This window comes from Mirounga angustirostris, unplaced genomic scaffold (genome assembly GCF_029215605.1).
Source record: "Mirounga angustirostris isolate CCGP_5_RB_7025 unplaced genomic scaffold, mMirAng1.0.hap1 SCAF_15, whole genome shotgun sequence".
NCBI classification, from domain to species: Eukaryota; Metazoa; Chordata; class Mammalia; order Carnivora; family Phocidae; genus Mirounga; species Mirounga angustirostris.
The window spans coordinates 81,876,429-81,902,739 of record NW_026991723.1 but is presented as its reverse complement, the minus strand read 5'-3'; the positions used below and the strand labels follow the sequence as shown (position 1 = coordinate 81,902,739).

General features: G+C 38.1%; 2 protein-coding genes and 1 pseudogene across 2 annotated transcripts in view; all 3 read left to right on the top strand.

Moving 5' to 3' along the window:
* The window catches only part of LOC123849976 (olfactory receptor 1L8-like), a 254,310-nt gene that overhangs the window by 105,303 nt on the left and 122,696 nt on the right, over positions 1-26,311 (top strand). Inside the window, exon 2 of the mRNA XM_064580069.1 lies at positions 11,336-11,405. The gene's annotated coding sequence lies outside the window, so the exon portion shown is untranslated. The remainder of the gene's footprint in view (positions 1-11,335; positions 11,406-26,311) is intronic.
* LOC123842228 (olfactory receptor 1B1) lies at positions 11,460-13,837 on the top strand. The gene is given in 1 exon segment (XM_045871611.3): positions 11,460-13,837. A coding segment is annotated over 1 exon segment (1,095 nt). The 5' UTR covers positions 11,460-11,623; the 3' UTR covers positions 12,719-13,837.
* LOC123849424 (olfactory receptor 1E2-like) lies at positions 20,838-21,933 on the top strand (annotated as a pseudogene).

The following is a 26,311-nucleotide window of genomic DNA, read 5'->3' as shown; positions in this document are numbered from 1 at the left end:
ATAGTTCCTAGAGTATAGACCCTTTACCTCTTTGGTTAGGTTTATTCTGAGGTATCTTATGGTTTTTGGTGCTATTGTAAATGGAATCATTTCTCTAATTTCTCTTTCTACAGTTGCATTATTAGTGTATAAGAAAGCAACTAATTTCTGTGCATTGATTTTGTATCCTGCCACATTACTGAATTTCTGTACAAGTTCTAGTAATTTGTCAATGGAGTCTACACACAAAGTATCATGTCATCTGTGAAGAGAGAGAGTTTGACTTCTTCTTTGCCAATTTGAATACCTTTTATTTCTTTTTGTTGTCTGATTGATGTTGCTAGGACTTCTAGTACTATGTTGAACAATAGTGGCGAGAGTGGGCATATTACTCAGCCATCAGAAAGGTTGAATACCCAACTTTTACATCAACATGGATGGGACTGGAGGAGATTATGCTAAGTGAAAGAAGTCAAGCGGAGAAAGTCAATTATCATATGGTTTCACTTATTTGTGGAACATAAGGAATAGCAGGGAGGACATTAGGAGAAGGAAGGGGAAAATGAAGGGGGGGAGTCAGAGGGGGAGATGAACCATGAGAGACTATGGACTCTGAGAAACAAACTGAGGGTTTTAGAGGGGAGGCGGGGTGGGGAACTTGGTTAGCCCAGTGGTGGGTATTAAGGAGGGCATGTACTGCATGGAGCACTGGGTATTATATGAAAACAATGAATCGTGGATCACTACATCAAAAACAAATGATGTATTGTATGGTGACTAACATAACATAATAAAATTAAATTTAAAAAAAAAAGGCAAAAGTAAAAGAATGGAAAAGATATTCAGTGAAAGTAGTAACCAAGAGAGAGCTGTGTTAATATCAGACAAAACAGACTTTAAGTAAAAAAGTTGTTACAAGAGATAAAGAAGGACATTATATAATGATAAAAGAGTCAATACCTCAAGAAGATATAAATGCTGGGACAATACTCTTATCTATCGGAGTTTTTTTTTTTAAGATTTTATTTATTTATTTGATTGAGTAAGCAAGAGAGCACAAGCAGGGGGAGTAGCAGAGGGAGAGGGAGAAGCAGGCTCCCTGCTGAGCAGGGAGCCCGACTCTGGGCTCAATCCCAGGACCCTGGGCTCATGACCTGAGCCGAAGGCAGATGCTTAAAACCGACTGAACCACCCAGCTGCACCCTTAAAGAAAAGGCGGAAAAAGTGTACAAAAATTCATAATGATTGCAATTGGACAAGTCATATTAAGACAAAATAAAATATCAAAGGTAAAATATGGAATCATACTCATCTAAGGCTCCTCTTTGAGAATGAAAAAATAAAATCAGAAGAATTTTTCTGTAAAGAAATAATCAACTCTAATCAAAGGGAGAGAGATAATAAAACTTATCATTGCAATCTAAAAGAACTTTTTTTCAGGTGTTAGACTGCAAAATACCTTAGTCTACAATAAGAAAAAATAAAAACCAACGATCTTTTGCTAACCACCTAACCATATTGAAAACAAGGTCTTAATGTAAATTAAACTTAAATATGCTTGTCGTAAATTCAGGTTTGTTTTGTTTCATTTTCATTCCAGTTAATGTTAAAAATAACATTATTTTTGCTTTTAAATAATAACATTATTTATCTTAAAAAATAACATTATTCTTTTTGCTCTTAAATTGTTTTCTGTCTTGGGGCACCTGGGTGGCTCAGGCGTTAAGCGTCTGCCTTCGGCTCAGGTCATGATCCCATGGTCCTGGGATCGAGCCCTGCATCAGGCTCCCTGCTCAGCGGGAAGCCTGCTTCTCCTTCTCCCACTACCCCTGCTTGTGTTCCCTCTCTCGCTGTGTCTCTGTCAAATAAATAAATAAAATCTTTCAGAAAAATAAATTGTTTTCTGTGAGACACCTAAAGTAAAAATTGGTCTTAGATAATCATAGAAAGCTGTAAAACATGACTAGGAAAGAAGATAATGATTGTTCATAAAGTGCATTTTTGGGGTTCATTGGTGACTATATATCTAAATCCAAGAGGAAGTCTTTGGTTTAAAATGTTTTTCTACTTTTCTGGATATTTCTTTCTCCAAAAATTATAAATGAGCAGAGCAGCTTTCAGTTTTGGAAAAGTACTGCAAAAGTATTTCTTCTGATGATGTTAAAAAGGACACTTTGAATTAAATTGCTCTGTTTCTAAACCTGAACATGCCTTGGAGCTTTAAGTATGGTCCAGCAACTTGTATTTTCCTTTCCCTGGTCTCCTGGAAAGCTCGCGACTTTGGAGGTAGCACATCTGTCTTTGACTCCCTGGTCCATACATCACAAACTCAGTGACATCAGCCCAGTCACTTTTTCTTATTTGAGTCTCAATATATTCATCTTGGGGAGCTTGAACTCATGACCCTGAGATCAAGACCTGAGCTGAGATCAAAAGTCAGCTGCTTAACTGACTGACCCACCCAGGTGCCCCTCAATATATTCATCTTTTAAATAGGACTAATAAAGTCTACCTAATTGGGTCCTGAGCATTAGAGATCACATGGTAAAAGCAAAGCCTTGCTGATTTAGACATCCCCCCAAGATTATTCCTTAATTCTTTTTAAAACATTCATTACACTTGTAATTACTTCTGTATCAGCTGGTCTGGGAGACACATGAGGGAAGAAATATATATTATCTTCTCTATTGTTGGGTCACCAGTGTCTAGGACAAGGACTGGTATTCAGTAGATTCTCAATGATATATTTTTTAAAGGTTTGATTTATATATTTGACGGAGAGAGACACAGCGAGAGAGGGAACACAAGCAGGGGGATTGGAGAGGGAGAAGCAGGCTTCCCTCTGAGCAGGGAGCCTCATGCGGGGCTCGATCCCAGGACCCTGGGATCATGACCTGAGCTGAAGGCAGACGCTTAACGACTGAGCCACCCAGGTGCCCCTAAATCAATTATTTTAAAAAAGAATTAGATATTATTATAATTTTATAGATAAGGAAGTAAAACCTCAGAGAGGCTAAATAATTTGCCAAATCCACAGAACTTGCAAGTGGTATGTCCCAGAATTATACTCAGTTGTTGTTTAGCTTCAGTGTTCTGGTCTTGGCCATTGCATAATACTTAATTATTATAGGGAAATAATAATATGATGATGGTGTAAATGACTGGGATAATGATACACAGTGTCTGCCATTTGGGGTTGCCTGGGCATAGACAATGATCTTACATCTCCCATTTGGAAGAGTGGAGTGGAGTTGTTGGGAGGAGCTTACAGTGCTTTTAACTTTCTCTTGAGCTCGTGTCCACACTTTCTTGCTTTATGGGAGGCAGATGTTGTACTTGACCTTCCTCCAGGAGACTCTAGGGGAAAGGTCTCTGGGGCCCCACAGCCTCTATATCTCACCCAACCTCACCAGCCCTGACTTCAGGTCCCATTCACCGATCTGTCCTTCAGCACCATGGCCTGATCCCTGGGTCAGCCAGTAGGCTGGAGCCACAAAGTCCAGAATTAGAGCAGTTCTTTCTTGTCAGGTGAGTGTGAGGGTAGAACTAGCCTTCATTCTCCATTTTGTCTCTCCTTGACCCATTCTTGTATTTCTCTGTCTTTTAGATATCTCTCACTCTGAACCCATTTTGTTTAACATCATCCTTTGTACTTTGTATCTTCACAGCCATTACCCTCTCTCTCCATCCTGACAATCTTTTTTACCAGCTCGCCCTTCTGTTCCTATTCTTGATGTTCCATTTCTCATACTTGCCTTCACTTTCCCTTTATATCCACCATTTCATGACACTCTCTATTCTTCTCTCCTTCTACCCTGTCCACATTATCACCCTCCTCTCACTCTTCATCCACATGCCTTTCTCCTTTCTTCTTAAAAAAAAAAATCTTATTTCTGCTCATTATCTATGCCCCAGTCATTAAAAAAATTCCCACCCTTGGGGTGTCTGGGTGGCTCAGTCGTTAAGCGTCTGCCTTCAGCTCAGGTCATGATCCCAGGGTCCTGGGATTGAGCCCCACATCGGGCTCCCTGCTCTGCGGGAGGCCTGCTTCTCCCTCTCCCACTCCCCCTGCTTGTGTTCCCTCTCTCGCTGTCTCTCTCTCTCTGTCAAATAAATAAAATCTTTAAAAATAAAATTCCCACCCTTAATGCTGCTCTTCTCACATCAAAATTCTTCCTATTTTTTCCTTATGTTTCTTTCATTCATCCATTCACTCTACTCCTTTTCCCATTGTGTGTTTCTCTTCTCTCTCTCTCCCCACCTTTGCATTCTTTCTTCATTATCTCTTTCCATTTGTCCTTTCCTCCACCATCTCCATTTCCATGTTTCTGACTCTCACTGTTCTTCCCAGTCGTCTCTCTGTGACAGCACACAATTATTTTTAGAAGCCTGAAACTTTAGGAAGTAAAGTTTAGGAGAAACTCTCAACTGAGAGTAAATTTCTGCTTTTCAAGAATTATTTTCTGAATTTTTGTCAGATACTTACAGCTTATACACAACACACACACAACGCACACACACAGTTATATAACATTCACATTATTCATTCAGAATACTAGCAGCTCTCTGAGTAAAATGGAGGGCACTTTTGGCGTCAGTGAAGAGAATTTTTATGTGTTAACCCTCCTGTGATTTTGCTATTTCCCAGAAACCTTTTCATGCCCTCAGCCCATCCCTGATCTCACCTAAGGCTGAGATGGAACATTCTCCAAATAAGCTCCACAAACTCCTTTGCATATATTATCATATCACTTACCACACTGTTTTTCTTTTTTTTTTAATTTTAATTTTTATTTATTTGACAGAGACACAGCGAGTGAGGGAACACAACAGGGGGAGTGGGAGAGGGAGAAGCAGGCTTCCCACAGAGCAGGGAGCCTGATGCGGGGCTCCATCCCAGGACCCTGAGATCATGACCTGAGCCAAAGGCAGATGCTTAATGACTGAGCCCCCACACTGTTTTTCATCCAGTGTTTATCTTCCCCTCTTTCTCCACTGTGGCTTCCTTATGGCAGAACCACTGTGTGGTTTGTCTTAACGTACCATCATAGGTAAGAAATCAATACTTGTAGAACTGATGAATTAATCAACAAATGGATGGATAAATAAATGAATGATCTTCTGGACTGTGTGATTACCTTCTGCAGTTGATCTAGCTAAAATTATTTTTGGGGAACCATAAGCAAACTCAGGTATTTAGATTAATTTTTAGAAACTTCATCCCTTCTGTTGTTTCCTGTCAGATATTTCCTGAGGCACAGATTTCAGGGTTGCTAATCCCTGCTTGGAGTAACAATTGTACTTTGAGAGCAAAATATTCTTTGGCAATTATTCTTATAAATTATTAAAAATCCCCAGTGTGAATGATTCATAGTGATTAGATCTACGTTTTGTTCCCCACTCCATACTCCGCTTCCTTTCCTGCTTCTCTTTTGAGTATCCTTCCATCTCCTTTTCTCTTCCAGTCCTCATATTCTCTCTATATCCTTCACCTATATTATTAACCCTCCCTGATATACTCTGATTCATTATGTGATTCATTTTTTACCAAAACTGTAGGATGAATCCTTCAGCCCTTTACTGTAGCAGTGAAGTTGGCCAGGTTTGAAGATGTTGATTTATGAATAATTAGCATTAAGTTGGTCAGTGAGGCTCTAGGACTGGATATGTCCTTCAGGTTTGCTCTTGAAGAGTCTGCACAGTGAAGGGAATGGGGGAAGAAGGGAAAAAAAATATAGAAAAGAGCTAGCCACTGAAAGGAGAATGAAATTCACAATTTACAGTATTCAGGAGATTGGAAAAAACCAAATATCAAGAATATGTGGGATAGTGATTAAGAATGCCATTGATAGAGAAGGAAAATCAAGGGTTGAAAGAAGCAGTGGCTGAGATGTTGACCATTCTCTGTGTTAAAATTCCAGTTCTGCCACTGACTTGCTGTGCAATATTAAGCAAGTTGCTTAATTTCTCTATGCCTCAGTTTCCCCATGTGTAAAATGAGAATAAAATAGTATTTACCTCATAGAGCACAGGTTTAATAAAATCATGCATGTAGAGTGTTTTGTACTATTTGTCATGTAGCAAGGGGTCCACAAATGTTACTTATTTTATTATTACTACTACTACTACTATTACTACCACCGTTACAGGTCATTGTATATGATGAGGACTGTCTATTGATAACCTTGGAAGCAAAATTTGAATAAATTACTTTATAAGCAAACTATATTTAATTTAACTATACAAGATGGAGCAAATGGTTAATAGATTATGAAATATGAAATATATATTTTTAAAATTTTGAATATTCATTTTATTTCTTTTCCTTGTCATTACTTCATTGGCTAAGACTTACAAAGCAATGTTGAATAAGAGCTTTTGATAGTAGTCATCCTTGGCTTGTTCCTAAACTTCAGTGAGATTATTTTAGAGATGCACCAAATATGACTTTCACTATAGGTTAATACTAGATGAACTTTATTGGGTTATTCTTTTTATTTCCAGTATGCTAAGAGATTTTGGTTATGAATGGGTATCAAATTCTCTCAAATGCACTTTCTGCATCTTTTGAGGTGATCACATTTTAAAAATTTTGTAAACAGTAATAGGCATTTTATTTAATTCTTCTAACAACTTTGCAAAAATAGCTTCTATGTCAATCTTAGAAATCCATGACTCAGACAAGTCAAGAAACTTGCCCATATGAGAGAGTTAGTAACTTGGAGCACAGAAATATAAACTATGTCTGCTTTGACCCATACCCTGTAGCAGGAATAACTAAGCAACACAAATACACATCACAGAGAATGGATAAATACATTGTGGTATATTCATACAAGGGACTATTACATAGCAATGAAAAATAAATAAGCCGCAGCTGTACCCAATAATATCATTGAATCTAAGTAGTATAATATTCAGACATAAAATTGAGTAATCCCTAATTACTTAAATTTTATTACCCTTTTATAAATTTCAGATCATTTCAAACTTAACAATATTCTTCTTGGAATACCTATAGTAAATATATATCAAATATAAACATGTATTGATGAAAGAAAGGGAATGATTAATCCAAGATTCAAGGGATTGGTTACCTTAGGCAGGAAGTGTCAGGGTGAGCTGATGTATACATAGATATGAATTTATAATCAGTGTTCTAGTTTCTGTGTTAAAATCAAGTTAATGGGTGTTTATAATAGTATTCAAAACTAAGGGAGCAAGCAAGCTGGTGATGCTTGGACTGATGAATAGGGTGTAGCATGAGTGAGGGATTATGATTAATCTAGTCCTGGGCTCCTGAGGCTGGAGAAATGTAGGCAGTTATGAGCCCTCCACCTTTGTCTATTATAGTCTTGCTGAAGAATTCTCCCTTCTATTCCAGAGTCCTGTCTAAACTTTGTCCCTGGCTGTAGATTTCTAGAGTCAGTCCCAAATGAAAGAACTTCCATTAGAAACTTAATGTAGAATTTAATACAGCAAGACAGAGAAATACGAATGGTAACTGGAAACAGGGAACATGCCTGGAGTTAGGGGAAGACAATTTAGAGAAATGTCTAGGCTCATTGGCTCATTATAGTTCTGATAGTTAACATTTCACATGTATTTTGACATCTTCCTCTCTTCCACAAGATTTTAGAAAATTGTTTTGGAAATAAACCTTTGGTTCTCCCAGTTCTAAGATAGATAATACCTAATTCTGGATTCTCCATGAGTGTCCCAGTGTTGTGTGTGTACAGGGATTGAATTAACTGAGGTGGATGTTATTTTGAGCTAGAATGGTATACTTAGTCTTATGAAGGAATAAATAATGAAAATATAAGAAAATTAAAGCTTCTATGTTTTTGTTTCTATTCTTACCTTTACTGTTTATATATTTTAGTAAGAAAAGTTCCACAATATAGAAAAATGTGTGGAAACCAAGACAATACATATAGTCAGCATCCAACTTTAAAAAATACTTAAGATTCACCTTTTTTGGTTTCAATTCTTTTTCTTTTTCAATTCTTATTTTTAAAAAACTGGATGGCTACAGATACAGTTAAAACCCAAACTACTGGGTGCTTGGGTGGTTCAGTTGGTTAAACGTCTGCCTTCAGCTCAGGTCATGATCCCAGGGTCTTGGGATCAAGCCTGCATCAAGCTCACTGCGTAGCGGGGAGTCTGCTTCTCCCTCTGCCCCTATCCCCACTCGTGCTCTCTCTCTTTCTCTCTGTCTCTCTCTCTCTCTCTCTCAAATAAATGAATAAAATCTTAAAAAAAACCCAGACTACTTCTCTCTCCTATCCTCTATCCTTTCCTCCTTCCCCAAAGATAACCACTATTTCAAATAAAGCATTCATTATCCTATGCATGGTTTTAGTATATATATATGTATATATATGTATACACACACATACACTATACAGTATAGTAGCTATACATACACTATACTATACATATACTATATATGGGGTTATATGTATATATTATACATATACTATATATATGTATATACTATACATATACTGTATATATACTATACATATATATGTATATATACTACACAATATTTTTACGTGCTTTAAATCTTCATATATGTCATATTTTCCTGTCATTCTGAACTGGTATTTTTTAAGTTAATATTATGTTTTGGAGACTTATATTTATTGATGCATGTGGCTCTGCTTTCTACTAATGTATACTATGAGTAAACCACAAGTTACAATAGGTATATGCAGTTGTGGTAGTACATTTGACTGAATAACCTCTCCTTCAAACACTGAGAAGGTCATCTCTATCATATATCGCAGTTTCTAGACATTGTGAGTTTGCTTTGGGGCTGCCATTTTCTGTATTCCACAGGCTCACTTAACCACAGAGTGAGTCTCAAGAAGCTTGAGAACCAATCTCATACAGATTTCATTGTCAGGACATGATGTTTTTAAATTGGAACTCAAAATGAAAAGATAGTTTAAGAAAACATGTAACAAAATTACAACTCTAAGTATTATGTCAAGAAAATTTGAGTAAGGGAGCATGTGCATGGAGGACAATTGGAGAAGGCTGCCTCTACAGAACCCATTGGGATAAAGATGTATGAGGCCTTCTAGAGTCTATTGTTGCTGAGAAGTCTTCTGTCAGAAAGTCTAATCTTTCCTTTGTAGGTAATCTTTCCTTTCTCTCTGCTTGGTTTTAATATTTTATCTTTGTATGTAAGTGATGAATCACTAAATCCTACACTTTGATATTACACTGTAGGTTAACTAACTGGAATTTAAATAAAACTTGGAAAAAAGAAAATAAATTAATCAGTAAGGTAAAAAAATTTTTTATCTTTTTATTTGCTCTATAGCAATTTCTCTAATGTAGTGTCTATGCAAGGATTTTAAAAAATTTATCTTGTTTGGGAGTCATTGTGATTCTTCAATCTGAGGCCTCATTTCTTTAATTAAGTCTGGAAAATTCTCAGTCTGTTTCTTCAATATTTCCTTTCCTCTATTTTCTCATTGATTTTTTCCTTGGATTTATTCAGTGTATAGTGGATCTCCTTATTTTTTTTTCCCCCAAAAGTCTTGACTCCTCTCCCCACATCTTGGTCACTTTGTACTCTCTTCTGGGTATTTTTCTCAGAACTTGCCACTCTCTTCAGTCATTGTCCAAGCCATCCACTGAGTTTTTATTTTGAATGTGAATATTGTATTGTCTAGTAATTCATTTTTGGTCTTTTCCAAATCTGTTGTATTTTACTTTTATAAAATCTTATTTCTTACAGTCTTTATTCCTTCTTTTAGATACAAAGTATTTTAAACATAAATTATAATTCCTAACAGATTATTTAACTTTATGATATTTAGGGGGAGGTAATTCTATCACTTGTTGATTGCTGATTATCTTCATAATAAATAGGTTTTGTGTTTGTTTAGTAATTTTGAATTGTGAGCTCATCTTTTTGGTTGGTTTTTATTTGTGGGATTCCTATACAGTCTGGAGTCTGCAACTCCTTGTGGAGAAGTTTTATATTTGCTTCTAAAAGGTATCCCAAGGCTTTTACCAGTCTGGGAATGATTTTTATGTTAGTTTTTCAGTTTGAGGGTCTAGGATCATATGTGTCTTGTAATTAAGCTTATCCATTCCATGTGCTGTACAGACCGATAACTGCATTCCCATGGGAGACATTTCCTCTCCAGGAAGTACAGGATGAGAGATACGAGTTTTCTTTGGGTGTCCTGTAGACACTGGTATATATACATTTTCCTGTTTGTGTATATTCTTTCATTGAAGGCTTACCCTTTAGAATGTCCTGAATTAATGTGGTGGTGTCTACCTTTTGCCTCACACAGGCCTCCACTCTCACGTCCTGTTCCACCATCGGGGTTATTTGTCTAGCTTCTGGACAATGAAGACTAATGGTATACCCCTCCCACCTACCTGTTACCACCACCACTATGCCATTGTGGACAGTTTATTGTATTTTATTTTTTGTTATGTTCAGTTAGCCAGCATATAGTACATCATTAGTTTTTGATGTAGTGTTCAACGATTCATTAGTTGTGTATAACACCCAGTGCTCATCACAACACATGCCCTCCTTGTGGACAGTTTAGAGGTTAGTTTTTCATATCCCTCCTTGATTATCAACCCTTGTATTTCCTTTACATTCTTAAACACTCAGTTATGAATTTAAAAGGATGATTGTTATATTTTCTCAAAATTTATACCTATGTTAAGTGGGAAGGTACTTAGTACCTCATATTTCAGCAAGGTGAAGCTTTCAAAATAACATGTGAAGATCTACAGAAATGTGAGAGCTTACCATGTTCAGAAAACTAAAAAAGAACTGTCTAGTTTTAAACATACTGGGTAGATGTCTCAGCACGAACTTGGTAAGATAGGTTAGTTATTGACAACAAAAGTTCTTTAAAAGCCAGATGAAGCTATTTGGATTCTATTCTGAAGGCCCTGACTCGTTAAATAGGGAATCACATGTTGAAAGTTTTCTTCTGGCATCGGTATGGAAGATCTATCAGGGGAGTAAGTAGAGAAACTAGTCATGAGGCTATGAAGTTAGCACTGGTAGGAGATGCTGAAGCTTAAACAGTGTGAGTGGATTAAGGACAAAGGATGAACATAAGGATAAATGTGGAAGTCAAGGAGTGATTGAATATGAGGAGATGAGAGAGAGATTCCTCCAGCTTTTGCTTTGGACAACCAGATGGATGATTATGGTGATGCCATTAACCAACAAAATGGAATCAAGAGTAAAAACAAGTTACTTTATGACAACCTGAAGCAATTTCACTATAAAAATCAACTATTTATAATAAACCATTTCTTTATATGTTACATATTAAATGATACATTATGTCCCTTACAGGTTCGGAGAGAAGAAATCACGAGGATTACAGTGGGATGAAGTGTGAATTGAAGATGAAGAGTTAGAGCCAGTGAGTATAGGAATTTTTTCATGAAGTTTGCCATTGGAAGGGGATAAGCAGCAGTAGGATGAAAAGACACTATTGAATGAAGGGTTTATAACTGGCTGAGGGACTTTGTCAAGGTTTATAGATTATAGAAAATGAGCCACTAGAGTGGATGAAAAGGAAGTAGGAAAAAATGCTTTAATAAGTTACAGGAGTGAAGTCATAGACCTAGCAGAAGGGCCATGTGGTCAGTTGAATTTAAGTCATTAAGGAGCTTGAATAACATAAATAAATCAACTAGAGCTATTATGATCCCCAGCCTACTACCTATGACTTGCTCTTTGATTCAAACTCTCTTTCAGGCAGGCTCATTGTCACTCATCATGGGCTGCACCCCTAATGCTTCACATTCTCCAGTCTTCTTGCTCCTTGGGTTCTCAAAAGCTAGAGTCTCCCCAGGTCTCCTTTTCTTCCTGTTCCTGGCTATTTACCTGGTCACCATAATAGGGAACATGACTCTAATGCTGCTTATCTCCAGGGACTCCAGGCTCCACTCACCTATGTATTATCTGCTCCGTGGTCTCTCCACGATAGACATGGGGCTGTCCACAGTCACCCTGCCCCAGTTGTTGGCCCATCTGGTCTCTAATTACCCAGCCATTTCTGCTGCCCGCTGCTTGGCCCAGTTCTTTTCCTTCTATGCATTTGGAGTTACGGATACACTTGTTATTTCTGTCATGGCTCTAGATCGTTACGTGGCCATCTGTAATCCCCTACACTACCATTCAATGATGAATCGCCAACTCTGTGCCTTCTTACTGGCCTTGAGCTGGGTGGTGTCTATAGTGCACACCATGCTGCATGTGGGACTTCTCTTGCCTCTTTACTGGGCTGGGGATGCTGAGGGCAATGTTAAACTTCCCCATTTCTTTTGTGACCACCGACCACTTCTGCGAGCCTCTTGCTCTGACATACGTTCCAGTGAGCTGGCCATATTCTTGGAGGGTGGCTTCCTCATGCTAGGTCCCTGTGCCCTCATTGTACTCTCCTATGCTCGCATTGGGGCCACCATCCTACGTTTGCCTTCAGCTGCTGGTCGCCACCGTGCAGTCTCTACCTGTGGATCCCACCTCACCATGGTTGGCTTCCTCTATGGCACCATCATTTGAGTCTACTTCCAGCCTCCTTCCCAGAACTCTCAGGAAAAGGACATGGTGGCTGCTGTGATGTGCACTTCCATTACACCTTTGGCCAACCCTTTTGTGTACAGCCTTCGCAACAAGGATGTCAAGAGTGCACTTCACAGGCTGCTTGGACGGGGGAGGGCGGACTCCTGATAAGCCTGCTGAAGAGCCATTTTGGTTAGTTAAGGAAAGCAGTGGGAAGGTTTGAGCATGGCTGGTTTTGGAGAGACGAGGGAAGGATGGCCTGGCTAACTTATGGAACTCCAGATTCAGCTCGTGATGTGGTGATCTGACAGAGCGGTGAACACACGCCACACGTGCTCAGGGCTCCTCATCAGCCTGCCTTGGGAACCCCTTCCCCAGACCGTTTACCTTCAGTTATCAAAGTGGATAATAATGAGTCACTAGGCCACAGTTTTGAAGAAATATGAGAATATTACTGTGAAATCTGAACTGAAGCAGAGACAGTGAAGTTAATTAGGTCACGTCTAACTTGATGTGCTTGCTTGTGGGAAGTGTGCTGGTGTATATCAGAAAGTTAGGGGAAGGGAACAGTTTAGGTAAATAGGGATGGCAATTTTACACCTGTTCCACTCAGCGAATATTGGCCCAAAAGTGAACGTGAAAGGGGCCATGATTCTGCTATTCCACATCTTAGCCTCAGTTTCTATGGGCTTGTCATAGTGTGAGCATCTTATTCTGATGTGTGTAAATTCTATTTCATATATTTTAAATTAATTTTATTTACATTTTCATAAGATATACAAAGAAAATGCAAAGCTAAGTACTCTGCTGCATAAGGAACTATAAAACAAGGAACAGTGAACTATTTCAACAATGAAGAAAACAAATTGGCTGTGCTTATTAGCTTCTTGGGAGCTGGACATTGACTTCTATTTTGCTAGCTCTTATGAGATTTACAGTGATAATTAAAAATACTTCTTGAGCTCCTTTTTTATTGAAGTATAATTGACACACAGTGTTACATTAGTTTGAGGTGTACAACGTAGTGGTTTGATAACTGTATGTTATGTTGTGCTCACACAAGTGTAGCTACCGGGCGCCTGGGTGGCTCAGTCGTTACGCGTCTGCCTTCGGCTCAGGTCGTGATCCCAGGGTCCTGGGATCGAGTCCCGCATCGGGCTCCCTGCTCGGCAGGAAGGCTGCTTCTCCCTCTCCCACTCCCCCTGCTTGTGTTCCTGCTCTCGCTATCTCTTTCTCTGTCAAATAAATAAATAAAATCTTAAAAAAAAAAAGTGTAGCTACCATCTGTCACCGTACAACACTGATAGTACCATTAACTTTTTTTTTTACTAAGATATAAGTGAAATATAATATTGCAGGTTTAAGGTGTACAATATGTTGATTTGATACATTTATGTGTTGCAATATTACAGTAGTTCCCCTTACCCTTGGGGGTTATGTTCCAAAATCCCCAGTGACTGCATGAAACAGCAGATAGTACTAAACCCTATATATACTATGTTTTTCCTATACATATGTAACTATGATAAAGTTTAATTTATAAATTAGGCAGAGTAAGAGATTAACTGTAATAAACAATAACAAAACAGAGAACAATTATAACAATATGCTGTAATAAAAGTTATGTGAATATAGTCTGTCTCTCTGAAAATATCTTTTGTACAGTACTCACCCTTCTTGTGATGATGTGAGGTGATGAAATGCTTATGTGGTGAGATGAAGTGAGGTCAATGATGTAGACATTGTGGCAGGATTAGGCTGCTGTTGACCTTCTGATAATACATCAGGAGGAGGATCATCTGCTTCTGGAATGCAGTTGACCACAGGTAGCTGAAACTGCAGAAAAGGAAACCACAGATAAGAGGGGACTGCTGTACCACCAAAGTGTGAGCTAACACTTCTACCAAGTCATGTAATTTTCATCTTTTTTGTGGTGGGAAAAATGAAGATCTAGTCTCTTAGCAATTTTGAAGTTTATAATACAGTATTGTATTTTGTATTATATTATATATATAATAGATATATATTATTTATATATATATAAATCTCACATCTTTTTAATCCATTTTTTCTGTTGACGGACACTTAGGTTGTTTCCATATCTTGGTTATTGTGAATAATGCTATAAGCTTTTGCTGTGCAGAAGCTTTTTAGTTTGATATAGTCTCACTTGATCATGCTTTTGTTGTTTGTGTTTTTGGTGTCATAGCCAGAAAATCATTGCCCAGACCAATGTGAAAGAACTTCTTCCCCATTTTCTTCCAGACGTTTTACATTATCAGGCCTTATGTTTCTGTCTTTAATCCATTTTGAACTAATTTTTGTGTATGGTATAAGATAGGGGTTCAGTTTAATTTTTCTCTATGTGGCTGTCCAGTTTCACCAACACCATTTGTTGAGGAGATTCTTCTTTCTTCATTGAGCATTCTTCATTTCCTTGTCAAAAGTCAATTGACAAAGTTAAATGGGTTTATTTCTGGACTCTCAGTTATATTGCATTGATCTATATATCTCTCCTTTTGCAAGTACCACATTCTTTTGACTCCTGTAGCTTTTCTTAAATGGTTTTCTTTTTTTTAAATTTATTATTATTTTTTATTTTTTTATTATTATGTTCAATTAGTCGGCATATTGTACATAATTAGTTTTTGATGTAGTGTTCAACGATTCATTAGTTGCCTATAACACCCAGTGCTGATCACCACACGTGCCCTCCTTAATACCCATCACCTGGTTACCCATCCTCCCACACCCCTTCTTTCTGTAACCCTCAGTTTTTTTCATGGAGTCCAGAGTCTCTCATGTAAATGATTCTTTTAATTTCAGGTGTAGAACTTAGGGAGTCATCATTTACGACACCTAGTCGTAATCACAAGTGCCTATCACAAGTGCCCTCCTTAATACTCATGAAAAAGAAAAAATAAATAAATTTAAGTTTCATACTAAAACAAATTATTTTAGGGCACCTGGGTGGCTCAGATGGTTAAACGTCTGCCTTTGGCTCAGGTCATGATCCCAGGATCCTGGGATCGAGCCCCGCATCAGGCTCCCTGCTCAGCAGGGAACCTGCTTCTCTCCCTCTCCCTCTACTGCTCCCCTGCTCGTGCTCTCTTGCTCTGTCAAGTGAATAAATAAAATCTTTAAAAAGAAACAAATTATTTTAATACTATCAAATGGCCAGTCAGTGTTGAAATTTCCAGTTGTTTCATAAATATAATAAAATGTTTTTATAGTTTTTAAGAATTAGGACCCAAATAAGGTTTACATATTGTGACTGGTTATTTGGTCTTTTCAATCTCTTTCTTCTCTCTTTCTTTCCTCCCTTCCCTTTTTTCTTCCTCTTTCCCCTGCTGGCCTCTATCTCTGGCAATTTACTTGTAGACGATATCATGTAATTTTCCTGTGGTATTCCCTATAGTCTGGATTTGTGTGAGTTCATCATTATATTGCAGTTTAATGTGTTCCTCTGTGCTCTGTATTTTCCATAAGTTGGAAGTTGGATGTAGAAGCTTTATCAGATTCATGTTTGACTTTTGGAAAGGAGAGATTACTCCATAGGTGGTGTGGGAGATGTAATGTCTGGTTAGGTCACTTTTTGGTGAAATTAGCAGCTGTTGCTATTCAATGTCTAGATCTACTCATTAGAGCAATAATTAAAGCAGAGGTATATGTGTATGGAAGGGGTAAGAAATCAGGTGGAAGGAGGAAAGAACAGTCTAAAATCCAGACTGTCTGCTCAGAATGAGACTGATAGAAATGAATCACATCCATTTGACAATGCCATCAGCCTGTATCCACTGGGGAAATAAGTCACTTTCCCAAAGTAAGGAGGGCTTTTAGAAAGTCAAATAGATCCTCTGCAAACAAAAATAAATGTATTACATTTTTTGAGGAAATTATATTATTTTGATTGAGTAAAATCTCTTTGTTTCCACTGAATTCTGATCATATTTGTCAGTTAATCATTTGGTTTTCTAGTTTGTAACTGAGCTTCTTCTGTGCAGGTTAATGGTGGACAGTACTGGTATGTATCCAATTTATAGTCATTTCCACAATATCTAATCTATATCAATAAGCCATATGTCGTTACTACTTTATAGTAGAACAAAGAATATCCAATTGGCATATAATGTCAGATTTTTCAGGGTGGTGCTCCACTTCCTGCTGCTGCTTTTATACTCAAAGGCTTGTTCAAATCAGGTATTCTGTGGATGATAGTTCTAAAATAGATCAGCAAAATGGGTAGATGAAATTCAGCAAAGGATGCAATTGGATGAGGACAGGAAATGCGGAAGTCATTGGAGAGGAGAATAGAAACGTAGCATCGGTCAGAGTTGTCCCACTGGTATTTCATAAAGCCTCATGCCTTGCAGCTAATTCAGCTGGGTTAAGCTGTTTGGATTAGTAACAGACACTCAATAACAGGAAGGATAGGTTGGGAAAACTGGCTTCTTGAAATGATGAAATAGGAATCAATTTCCTCTTGGGGTTTTTCTTGCTCAACTATTGACATTATGCAAGGAAGGCTATGGTGTCCCTCAAAGGGTAGACCTTCCCTATAGACACAATTGTTTTCAGAAGCTCTATGGTGAGATCTAGGTATAAGGAAGGAGAAGGAGCAGACTCTGGAGCTATAGTCCCAGCTGATGGAGGAAGGTAGATGGGCTCAGCCCCTTGAATTAATATTTCATCTGAACACAGTTGGAGGCTCTTGGGGTTGGTAGAATGAGTCCGTGTAAGTGATGCTGCTTCTTTGGGATGAGCTACCATATAGGAAGGCTTTTACAGAAAATGATGAAAAGGGAACGTGGTGAAGGAGCACAGCTCTATTCATACTTTCTATCTTGAGTGTATGGTGTTAGATACAGAGAAAAGGTGAGAATAAGGTTATACTCTGCCCTCATAGTAAACAGAAAGGGCACAGAAAATAATCATAATCCTCTTTTAGAAAATGGTGTGATATTGGTGCCAAGAAGATCAAAGGATAGAATGAAGTACAAATATTATAGTCAAGGGAAGCAATGGGATAGAAGCATTGTCAGTTATAACAGAAAAAAATAGGATTATAAGTGAAAATATGAAGGCTTAGATGGAGAATATAGTCATGAAATCAGAGAGGGAATGGGAAGACATTTCACAGTTCTCTGGTGCAAGAAATGTGTGACAGAGGACCGAATTTTTTTTTGTGATAATTTGGAACATACATTTTTGAGAAAGAGAAAAGGAGGTTCTGATTTATGCATCTCAGATTCAAACTTTATGATTCATCAACACAGGGGAACAGACTAGAAATAGAATTTAGACCAAGAAGCATTTAATAGAGCATATTCCTAATATTTAGATATTGATAAAGCAGTGAATGATCTCATGTCTTTTGGTTCTTCCATCACGGAAGAAAGATGAGAATAAGCAGGATTAAGGCTTGACACCCTAGCTCTGTTCCTTCTCCATGATTTTAGATGTCCCCGAAGAACCAGGTGGAAATGAGGAAACCTGAGATCCTTTTCTGTTTCATTCCAGGGATTCTTACTTTTTTTTCTCTCTCTCCAATTTCAATTTAGTTTACTGTCTTAAGGTGTTCAAATCTGTATATGTGTATATCTTCATACCTTTCCTAAATGGACTACTCCTTTCTCTATCTCCCCCTAGCATCAGCATCCTTGATCCCTCAAAGTTGTCTAAACAGGACCTCCAGAACTTAGACTCTGATGAGACTATTGTTGAGATATTGGGAAATAGAAAGTATACAGAAATGAGTCTTTTTTTCCCCTTATTTATTTATTTATTTATTTATTTATTTATTTATTTATTTATATTATTGAAATGAGTCTTGAAGAAATCAGCCAACAAGAGCACTACCACTGCTTATTACTCTTTTTGCATATGATTAGTTTACAAATGCAGTTTTGCTTTTTTTGGAAGAAAATGGACTCTATGTTATTACATTCTTCCCATAATCGATAAATCTATACCCTTTGCTACTTTTTCCTTCTTGGAGATCTTTTTCTTTCACTCTTTACCTGTGAAGGGACTTATCCCATCTCTCTTCCTTCCCATCCTTTCTGTTCACCTTCATTTATATCTCCCTGTGGAAGTCTTTGTATGGCTGCTGCCTTGAATGAGTAATAGGATTGCAAGAGGGTATAGCTTGATCTATATCCACAGACATAGAGAAGGATACAGGAAGAAATAAATACTAAAAGGAAAATATAAGTTTTTGTTACCTTTTAAGCTCCTGTTTCATGATCTTTAGAGTAAAGAAAATCGCCAAGAGAGATGTCCTTAAAATAGTTTTGATTCTTTATCTGAATATTAGGAATACTCTCCTTTAGTGGGGTATAACACTGAATTTATCAAAGAATAAATGCAACTGTAGCACATCATTTGGCTCTGCGTGAAAAATATTTATGTAGTTTAAACTAATGTAAATGTGGTCTACTAATTTTTAGCTTTTACCTGGAAAGTTAACTGTGGTTACAACTCAATTTATATGTCTTCAGTTTTGACAATGTACAAGTCAAGATACAGCTTTCCAAAGGTTGAAGGGTACAGGGATGAGGAAGAGAAGTGGAGTCTGAAGTTGATGGAATAAGAAATATAGATTTAAGTATACCATTTAAAAGCAGAAAAGCAACTAATTTAAGAACTAAAATAATCATCAAAAATTGGGGAAAGGATGAGAGAAGAATGGGGACAATGTAAACAAGGTAAAGCTTCATCTTTCATAATAGAGAGCCAGAAGATAAATTGATAAAACTGGTACATAGATGCATAAACAAGTGGTTTATGATTTAGAGGCATAGAGGTGTGAACCACTGGAAGAGATAAAACTAAACATGAAGTAAAGTTAGGGTTAGAGACTCTGCTTTTTATTGTATATTCTTTTTACTTTACTATTTTAACAATTTTTCTCTCATTCATGAAAAAATACAGTATTTCACTGAAATATCCTTATCCATATAGTGGCCTCAAAATGTTACCTCTTTGGTGTACCATGTACATCTGCCTACAGGGAAAACCTGAGCTGAAAGGAAACAAGACTCCCATCCATTGGCAGATTACATTATTTATTGAAAATTAATCATTGCAATGAGCACTGGGTATTATACACAAACAATGAATCATGGAACACTACATCAAAAACTAATGAAGTACTGTATGGTGACTAACATAACATAATAAAAAAAGAAAAAAAGAAAATTGATCATTAATAAAATCAATGATGATGTTAATCATTTCTACTCTCATCCCAGGTAAGTTTAGTTGACTTAATGGAACAAGAATTCCCCTACCAAAAGAACAGTAGCTTCTGGACATACAAAGTTAGGACCAGATCTTCACTCCAGTGCTCCATCAAAGATATAGAGACTTGGACATCTGCCTGGAGCCTTGACATAGTTCCCTTTTCTTTACAACTCTGACAATCAGCAAAATGTGGTGCTTAGGGCGCCTGGGTGGCTCAGTCGGTTAAGCGGCTGCCCTTGGCTCAGGTCATGATCCCGGGGTCCTGGGATTGAGTCCCGCATCGGGCTCCCTGCTCAGTAGGGAGCCTGCTTCTCCCTCTCCCTCTGCCTGCCTCTCTGCCTACTTGTACTCGCTCTCTAATAAATAAATAAAAATCTTTAAAAAAAATGTGGTGCTTGGGCACCTGGGTGGCTCAGTTGGTTAAGCGACTGCCTTCAGCTCAGGTCATGATCCCAGGGTCCTGGGATCGAGTCCCGCATCGGGCTCCCTGCTCTGCGGGGAGCCTGCTTCTCCCTCTCCCACTCCCCCTGCTTGTGTTCCCTCTCTCGCTGTATCTCTCTCTGTCAAATAAATAAATAAAATCTTTAAAAAAAAATGTGGTGCTTATGTCTAATAAAGCTATACAGGGTTGAGTCCAGGTTTTTGCCTCTCAGAGCCAATAAGACCTTGAACAAAGTAGTCTCTTTGCTTTAGCTCTCTCATCTGTAATATAAAAGTAGTTTGTACCATATGGTATTGTTGTGACAATTAAATGTATGATATTTGGTATGCTCTTCAGCGCATAGCAAACCACAAAGAAATTCTGTATTTAATGATGCCTTCTTTGTTATACAGGGACCATGTGTGATTTATCATACTGCCCTTAATATATATCACATCAAGAGATTGTAAGTGGTCAATAAATGAGCCTGGAATAAACTAAAGAGTGTGGGTGGGTACTTGAGTGGATGGATAGAAAGATAATGACAAAGGAAAGAGATGAAAGAAAAAGCTCTTTTGGAAACTAGGGGCATCCATGCAAGAAAAGATGTTTCCTAAAGCTATCCTAGAGTAAACTTGAGCATTATTTGATCCGAACACTTGCTGTTTGCGGGTGATATTGATCATGTGTTATGGCCACTAGAAACAGGACAGAAGTAACTGAATTTGTCTTATTGGGCCTGTCTATCTGGCCAGAGATGCAGCCAGTTATTTTTGGGATTTTCCTTGCCATGTACCTGGTAGCTCTTCTGGGCAATGCCCTATTAGTAATTGTTGCCCTCACAGACCCCAAGCTTCAGACACCAATGTATTTCCTGTTCAGTCAGCTTTCCTCTATTGATATGTTTCTGACAACCATCACTGTTCCCCAACACAGCACACACTGTCTGTAAACAGAACCATCTCCTTTGATTGCTGCATGATCCAGCTGTTCTTTTTTATGGCTGTGGGCAGCATGGAAGGTCACTTGCTGGCTGCCATGGCCTATGACCACTATGTTGCCATCTGTGACCCCTTAAGATACTCTGCCATCATCAGCCATCACCTCTGTCTACGCATAACCTTGACCTCATGGATGGTCGTCAGCCTAACAACCTCCTTTATAGTGTGTTGGTCACCCGCTTACCTTTTTGTGACAACCAGGTCACCCACTTCTTCTGTGACATCACACCCTTGCTGAAGTTCTCCTGCACCCAACCAGTGGTCAATGAAATGCTAATATGTACTGAGGGTGGAGCTGTCGTGGTCAGCCCCTTCTTCATTTTAGGCTCCTATGCCCGCATTGGCGTTGCCATAGCCTACATGCACTCAGTTGCTGCCCTGTGCAAAGCCCTGTCCACATGTAGCTCCCACATTCTGGTTGTGCTGCTCCTGTATGGCTCTGTGATCGGCATGTACCTCCGGCCATCTTCCAGCTATGACTTGGACCAGGATCGCCAAGTTGCCGTCTTTTACACAGTAGTTACCCCTATGCTAAACCCACTGATCTATAGCCTGAGGAACAGGAAGTTAAGAGAGCTCTGCAAAGGCTTTTCAGGAAACTCTGCATCTCAGGAAACTTCCAACGTGGTTCCTAGGTAAACAGGGGATGGCAGCACATCTCCTGAGCCCAAGGAGTTAAGATCTAACTTGAAAATGCCTCATATAGATGGGTTACATTCCTAATAACTGGTATGGTTCACATTCCTGTGGAATAATTTTCCTTGTTGGCTCCCTCTTTTTTGGATTCGGGAAGAAGTGAGTTCATGAATAAATAGTTCTGGTCCCCATTGACTGACCTAGAATCTCATCATATTGGAACTGAACAGATGTTTTTATTGATTTATTTTTTAAAAAGATTTTATTTATTTATTAGAGAGAGAGAGAATGGGGGAGGGGCACAAGGAGGGGAAGAGAGAGAATCTCAAGCAGACTCCATGCTGAGCACAGAACCTAACGTGGGGCTCCATCTCACGACCCTGAGATCATGACCTGAGCCGAAATCAAGAGTCAGATACTTAACCAACTGACCCACCTAGGCACCCCCTGGACAGATGTTTTTAGATCACCAAACCTGAACCTCTCATCTTTCAAAACTAATATGGGGCATAGGGGATTACTAAGCCAAATTATTATACATCAGTAAGGCCTGCAGAACTTCGATTATCTTAGTGATATTGTGGCGTTCTGACAGGTGTAAGGTGATATCTCATTGTAGTTTTGATTTGCATTTCTCTGATGATAAGTGGGGGATGATGAGTATCTTTTCATGTGTCTGTTGGCCATCTGTAGGTCTTTGGAGAAATGTCTGTTCATGTCTTCTGCCCATTTTTAATTGGATTATTTGTGGGTTTTTGGTGTTGAGTTGTGTAAGTTATTTATATATTTGGGATACTAAGCTCTTATCAGATATAACATTGGCAAATATCTTCTCCCACTTAGTAGGTTGTCTTTTTGTTTCATTGAGTGTTTCCTTTGCTGTGCAGAAGCTTTTTATTTTGATGTAGTTTCAATAGTTTATTTTTGCTTTTCTTTCCTCTGTCTCAGGGACATATCTAGAAAAAAGTTGCTATGGCCAATGTCAGAGAAATTACTGCCTGTGCTCTCTTCTAGGATTTTTATGGTTTCCTGTCTTACATTTATATCTTTAATCCTTTCTGAGTTTATTTTTGTGTATGGTACAAGAAAGTGGTCCAGTTTCATTGTTTTGCATGTAGCTGTCCAGCTATTCCCAACACCATTTGTTGAAGAGACTATCTTTTTCCCATTTCATATTCTTGCCTCTTTTGTCAAAGATTAATTGACCATATAATTGTGGGTTTATTTCTGGGCTCTTTATTCTGTTCCATTGATCTATGTGTCTATTTTTGTACCAGTACTATATATACTGTTTTGATTATTACAGCCTTGTAGTATATCTTGAAATCTAGGATTGTGATAACTCCACTTTTGTTCTTCTTTTTCAAGATTGCTTTGGTTATTCAGGGTCCTTAGTGGTTTCATACAAGTTTTAGGATTATTTGTTCTAGCTTGGTGAAAAATGCTGTTGGTATTTTGAGAAGGATTGCATTAAATCTGTAGATTGCTTTTGGTAGTATGAACATTTTAACAACATTTGTTCTCCCAATCTATAAGCATGGAATATCTTCACATTTATTTGTGTGGTCTCCAGTTTCTTTCATCAACATTTTATAGTTTTCAGCATATAGGTGTTTCACCCAGGAGAGTGATTTTTGAGTAGACCATAGAATAGCCTAAAACTCTTTTAAAATTGTAATAATTTTACAGTCTCCCGTTATTTTCAACTCACAGTAATAATAAGCAGTTCAGTACTTACAGTGACTGAATTATTCCATCTGAACTTTTATGTCACTCCATAAAAGACAGTATAGGTCACTGGTAATAGAGACTGGGAGAGAGAGTCTTCACAGTGGCTCTAACACCAGAAGTAGGTGGTCCCATTTGGGACATATGGCAAGTAGAGCTCTTTAAGCACACTGATAGACTTGATGTAATATGTAAGGGGAAAAGAAGAATCAAGGATGGACTATGGAAATGGGTGGAACCATTTATTTATATGTGACAGTCTCTGTATTGTTCGTGTAAAGAAACATACCCTTGAGAGATAAAGGGGGCAGTATAATTATAATTACACTGAAACAATAGAAGTAAGTAGCTCTTCGGTGCAAACATGATTTTCCAGAAATTATTCTCCTTGAAGAGGTCAGGATGAAATAGAGTTCAGAAACCCAAGGGAAAATGCTAAGGGGTTTTGTTGAAGGTGATGTAGAGTCATGTTCAGGGGGATGGACTCTGGAGCCAGATAACACAAATTAGAAACCCATTATTGTCATTACTTGCCATGTGGTTTTTTTCTCAGGCTATTGGTAACCAGAGTCGTACCTGGACCTGCTCTTATAGTTATTATGATTTCAAGATAACCTCAGTGATAATCAGGAAACTTTGAAAAAACAAGTTTTATTACTCTCAGGTCCTGGAAAGCATATTGCACACCTGGGGCCACACATGAGGTCACAGGTAGAGAGAAAGCATGGGAGAGCATGGGCTTGGTGTTCTGTTTTTATTGAGGTTGAGGGAAGGGGCCTTGGGTTTCACAGGTTGATTCTATGGGTGGACTTAAAACATAAGAGCAGGAATTTAAAGTGTGGGAAGAGAAAAAACAAATAGTCCGTTAATATAAATCAACCAAGATTTCTGAAACAAATGAGCAGGGGGGCAGTGGCATAGGAGGTTGGAAGGTTCTGGCTCTTTACTAGTCAGTGTGGCTGGCAATGTATTTATTGAGATAGCCTTTTGATGTGGAACCCAAAATCAACCTCCAAAATCAAAGCTAAGTCAAGTCCTTGGTCTACAAAAAGTAAAACCAACTGTAGGACTTACACTATAGTGATCTTTGACAATGATCCAAATACTCTGCCTCAGTTATCCATCTGTAAAGAAGAGAGAAACAGTATCTATAATTTAGGATTGTCAAAAGGATTTTATGAATAAAATCTATGTAAAGCACTCATAATAATAGACCAGCTCATGAGTACCATATGTGTGTATACTATTATTATTATTATTACTACCAATAGCCTACAGATGAAGAAATAATGAGAGAAAAGAACAAAGAGTTGGTGGCTAAAGGTTTGGATATCTGTATGTACCTAAAGGCTATTGATGAAATGAGAGTAAGGCCAGTAATTAATCTGCCTCATTTTTTTAATTGACTGAACAGCAGTTCATAATATGTGTGTATTGTTTTGGTTGAGATTTCCTTCAAAGTACTGAATAAAAGACAACCCCAAACCTCAGTGGCTTATAACAACAGACATTTATTTCTCAAAAGTCTGCAGGTGAGGGGCACCTGAGTGGCTTAGTCGTTAAGCGTCTGCCTTCAGCGCAGGTCATGATCCCAGGGTCCTGGGATAGGGCCCCGTGTCAGGCTCCCTGCTCAGTAGGAAGCCTGCTTCTCCCTCTCCCACTCCCCCTGCTGTGTTCCTGCTCTCGCTCTCTCTCTATCAAATAAATAAAATCTTATTTAAAATAAAATAAAATAAAGCATACCATTCAACATTTCTGGATGACAACTCAGCCTTATCTTTTAAAAAAAAAAAGTCTGCAGGTTGAAAGAGGGAACTGTGTTTCAGACCCTGGGTCAAGTTCAGGTCTGGTCTATGTGTTTCTCATTCTGAGATTCAAGCTAAGGGGCCTTAGCTACATGAGATGAGCTTTTCTTCTCGTGGTGAAGGCCAGAGCTCAAGAGGGTAAACCAAATGATCTGAACCCATTCAAATCTTTTTATTGGAAGCAGCATTTGTTATGCCTGTTCATAAACTGCTAGCTAAAGCCAGCCCAAAGTCAATGGGATGGAGATGCGTATTCTGCCCCAGCAAAGCCATGGCAAAGACAGGAAAGTAAGGAAGAACTGTGAACAGATAACACTATCTATCTAACTACAAAACAAAATGAACCAGAATTCCATTAGCATGCATGAAGATGATTTCTAATTTTTCACTATCCTAGACAAAAGTGTATTGAACATAAAATATATGAGTGTATTTACATATATATATAATATATTCATTCCTTATATATATTAATTCTATGAGATAAACTCCTAGAAGTGGAAGTGTATCATCTAAATACAAAATTGTTTCATAGCATTTCCCAGTTGCTCTTCAATTATTAATATATTAATTTACTCTCCTGTCAATTTCTTTACCTTAAGAAAGTTCTTTCAGTGGGGGCATTTGGGGCTAGTTAGAAGAGGCTACAATGCTAACAGCTGAGGCAAATCATTTGGTAAAGTAGGTTCAGCCATGGAACTGACACCTAAAGACAGAAAGGAGGAAGGTGGACCAAGGAGGCAGGAAAGAAAATAAGGGGAAACGGTGGAATCCAAAAGAAGAATATTGGGTATATAAGATACTTTCTGGAAAATGTGAAGAACCAGAGTTAAGTAACCAAAAGTTGGTTTCATTGCCTTGTTATTATCATTTTATAAATGTTAGGCCCCCTTTATCTTGGAAGAATTTATTATCCTGATGCAGC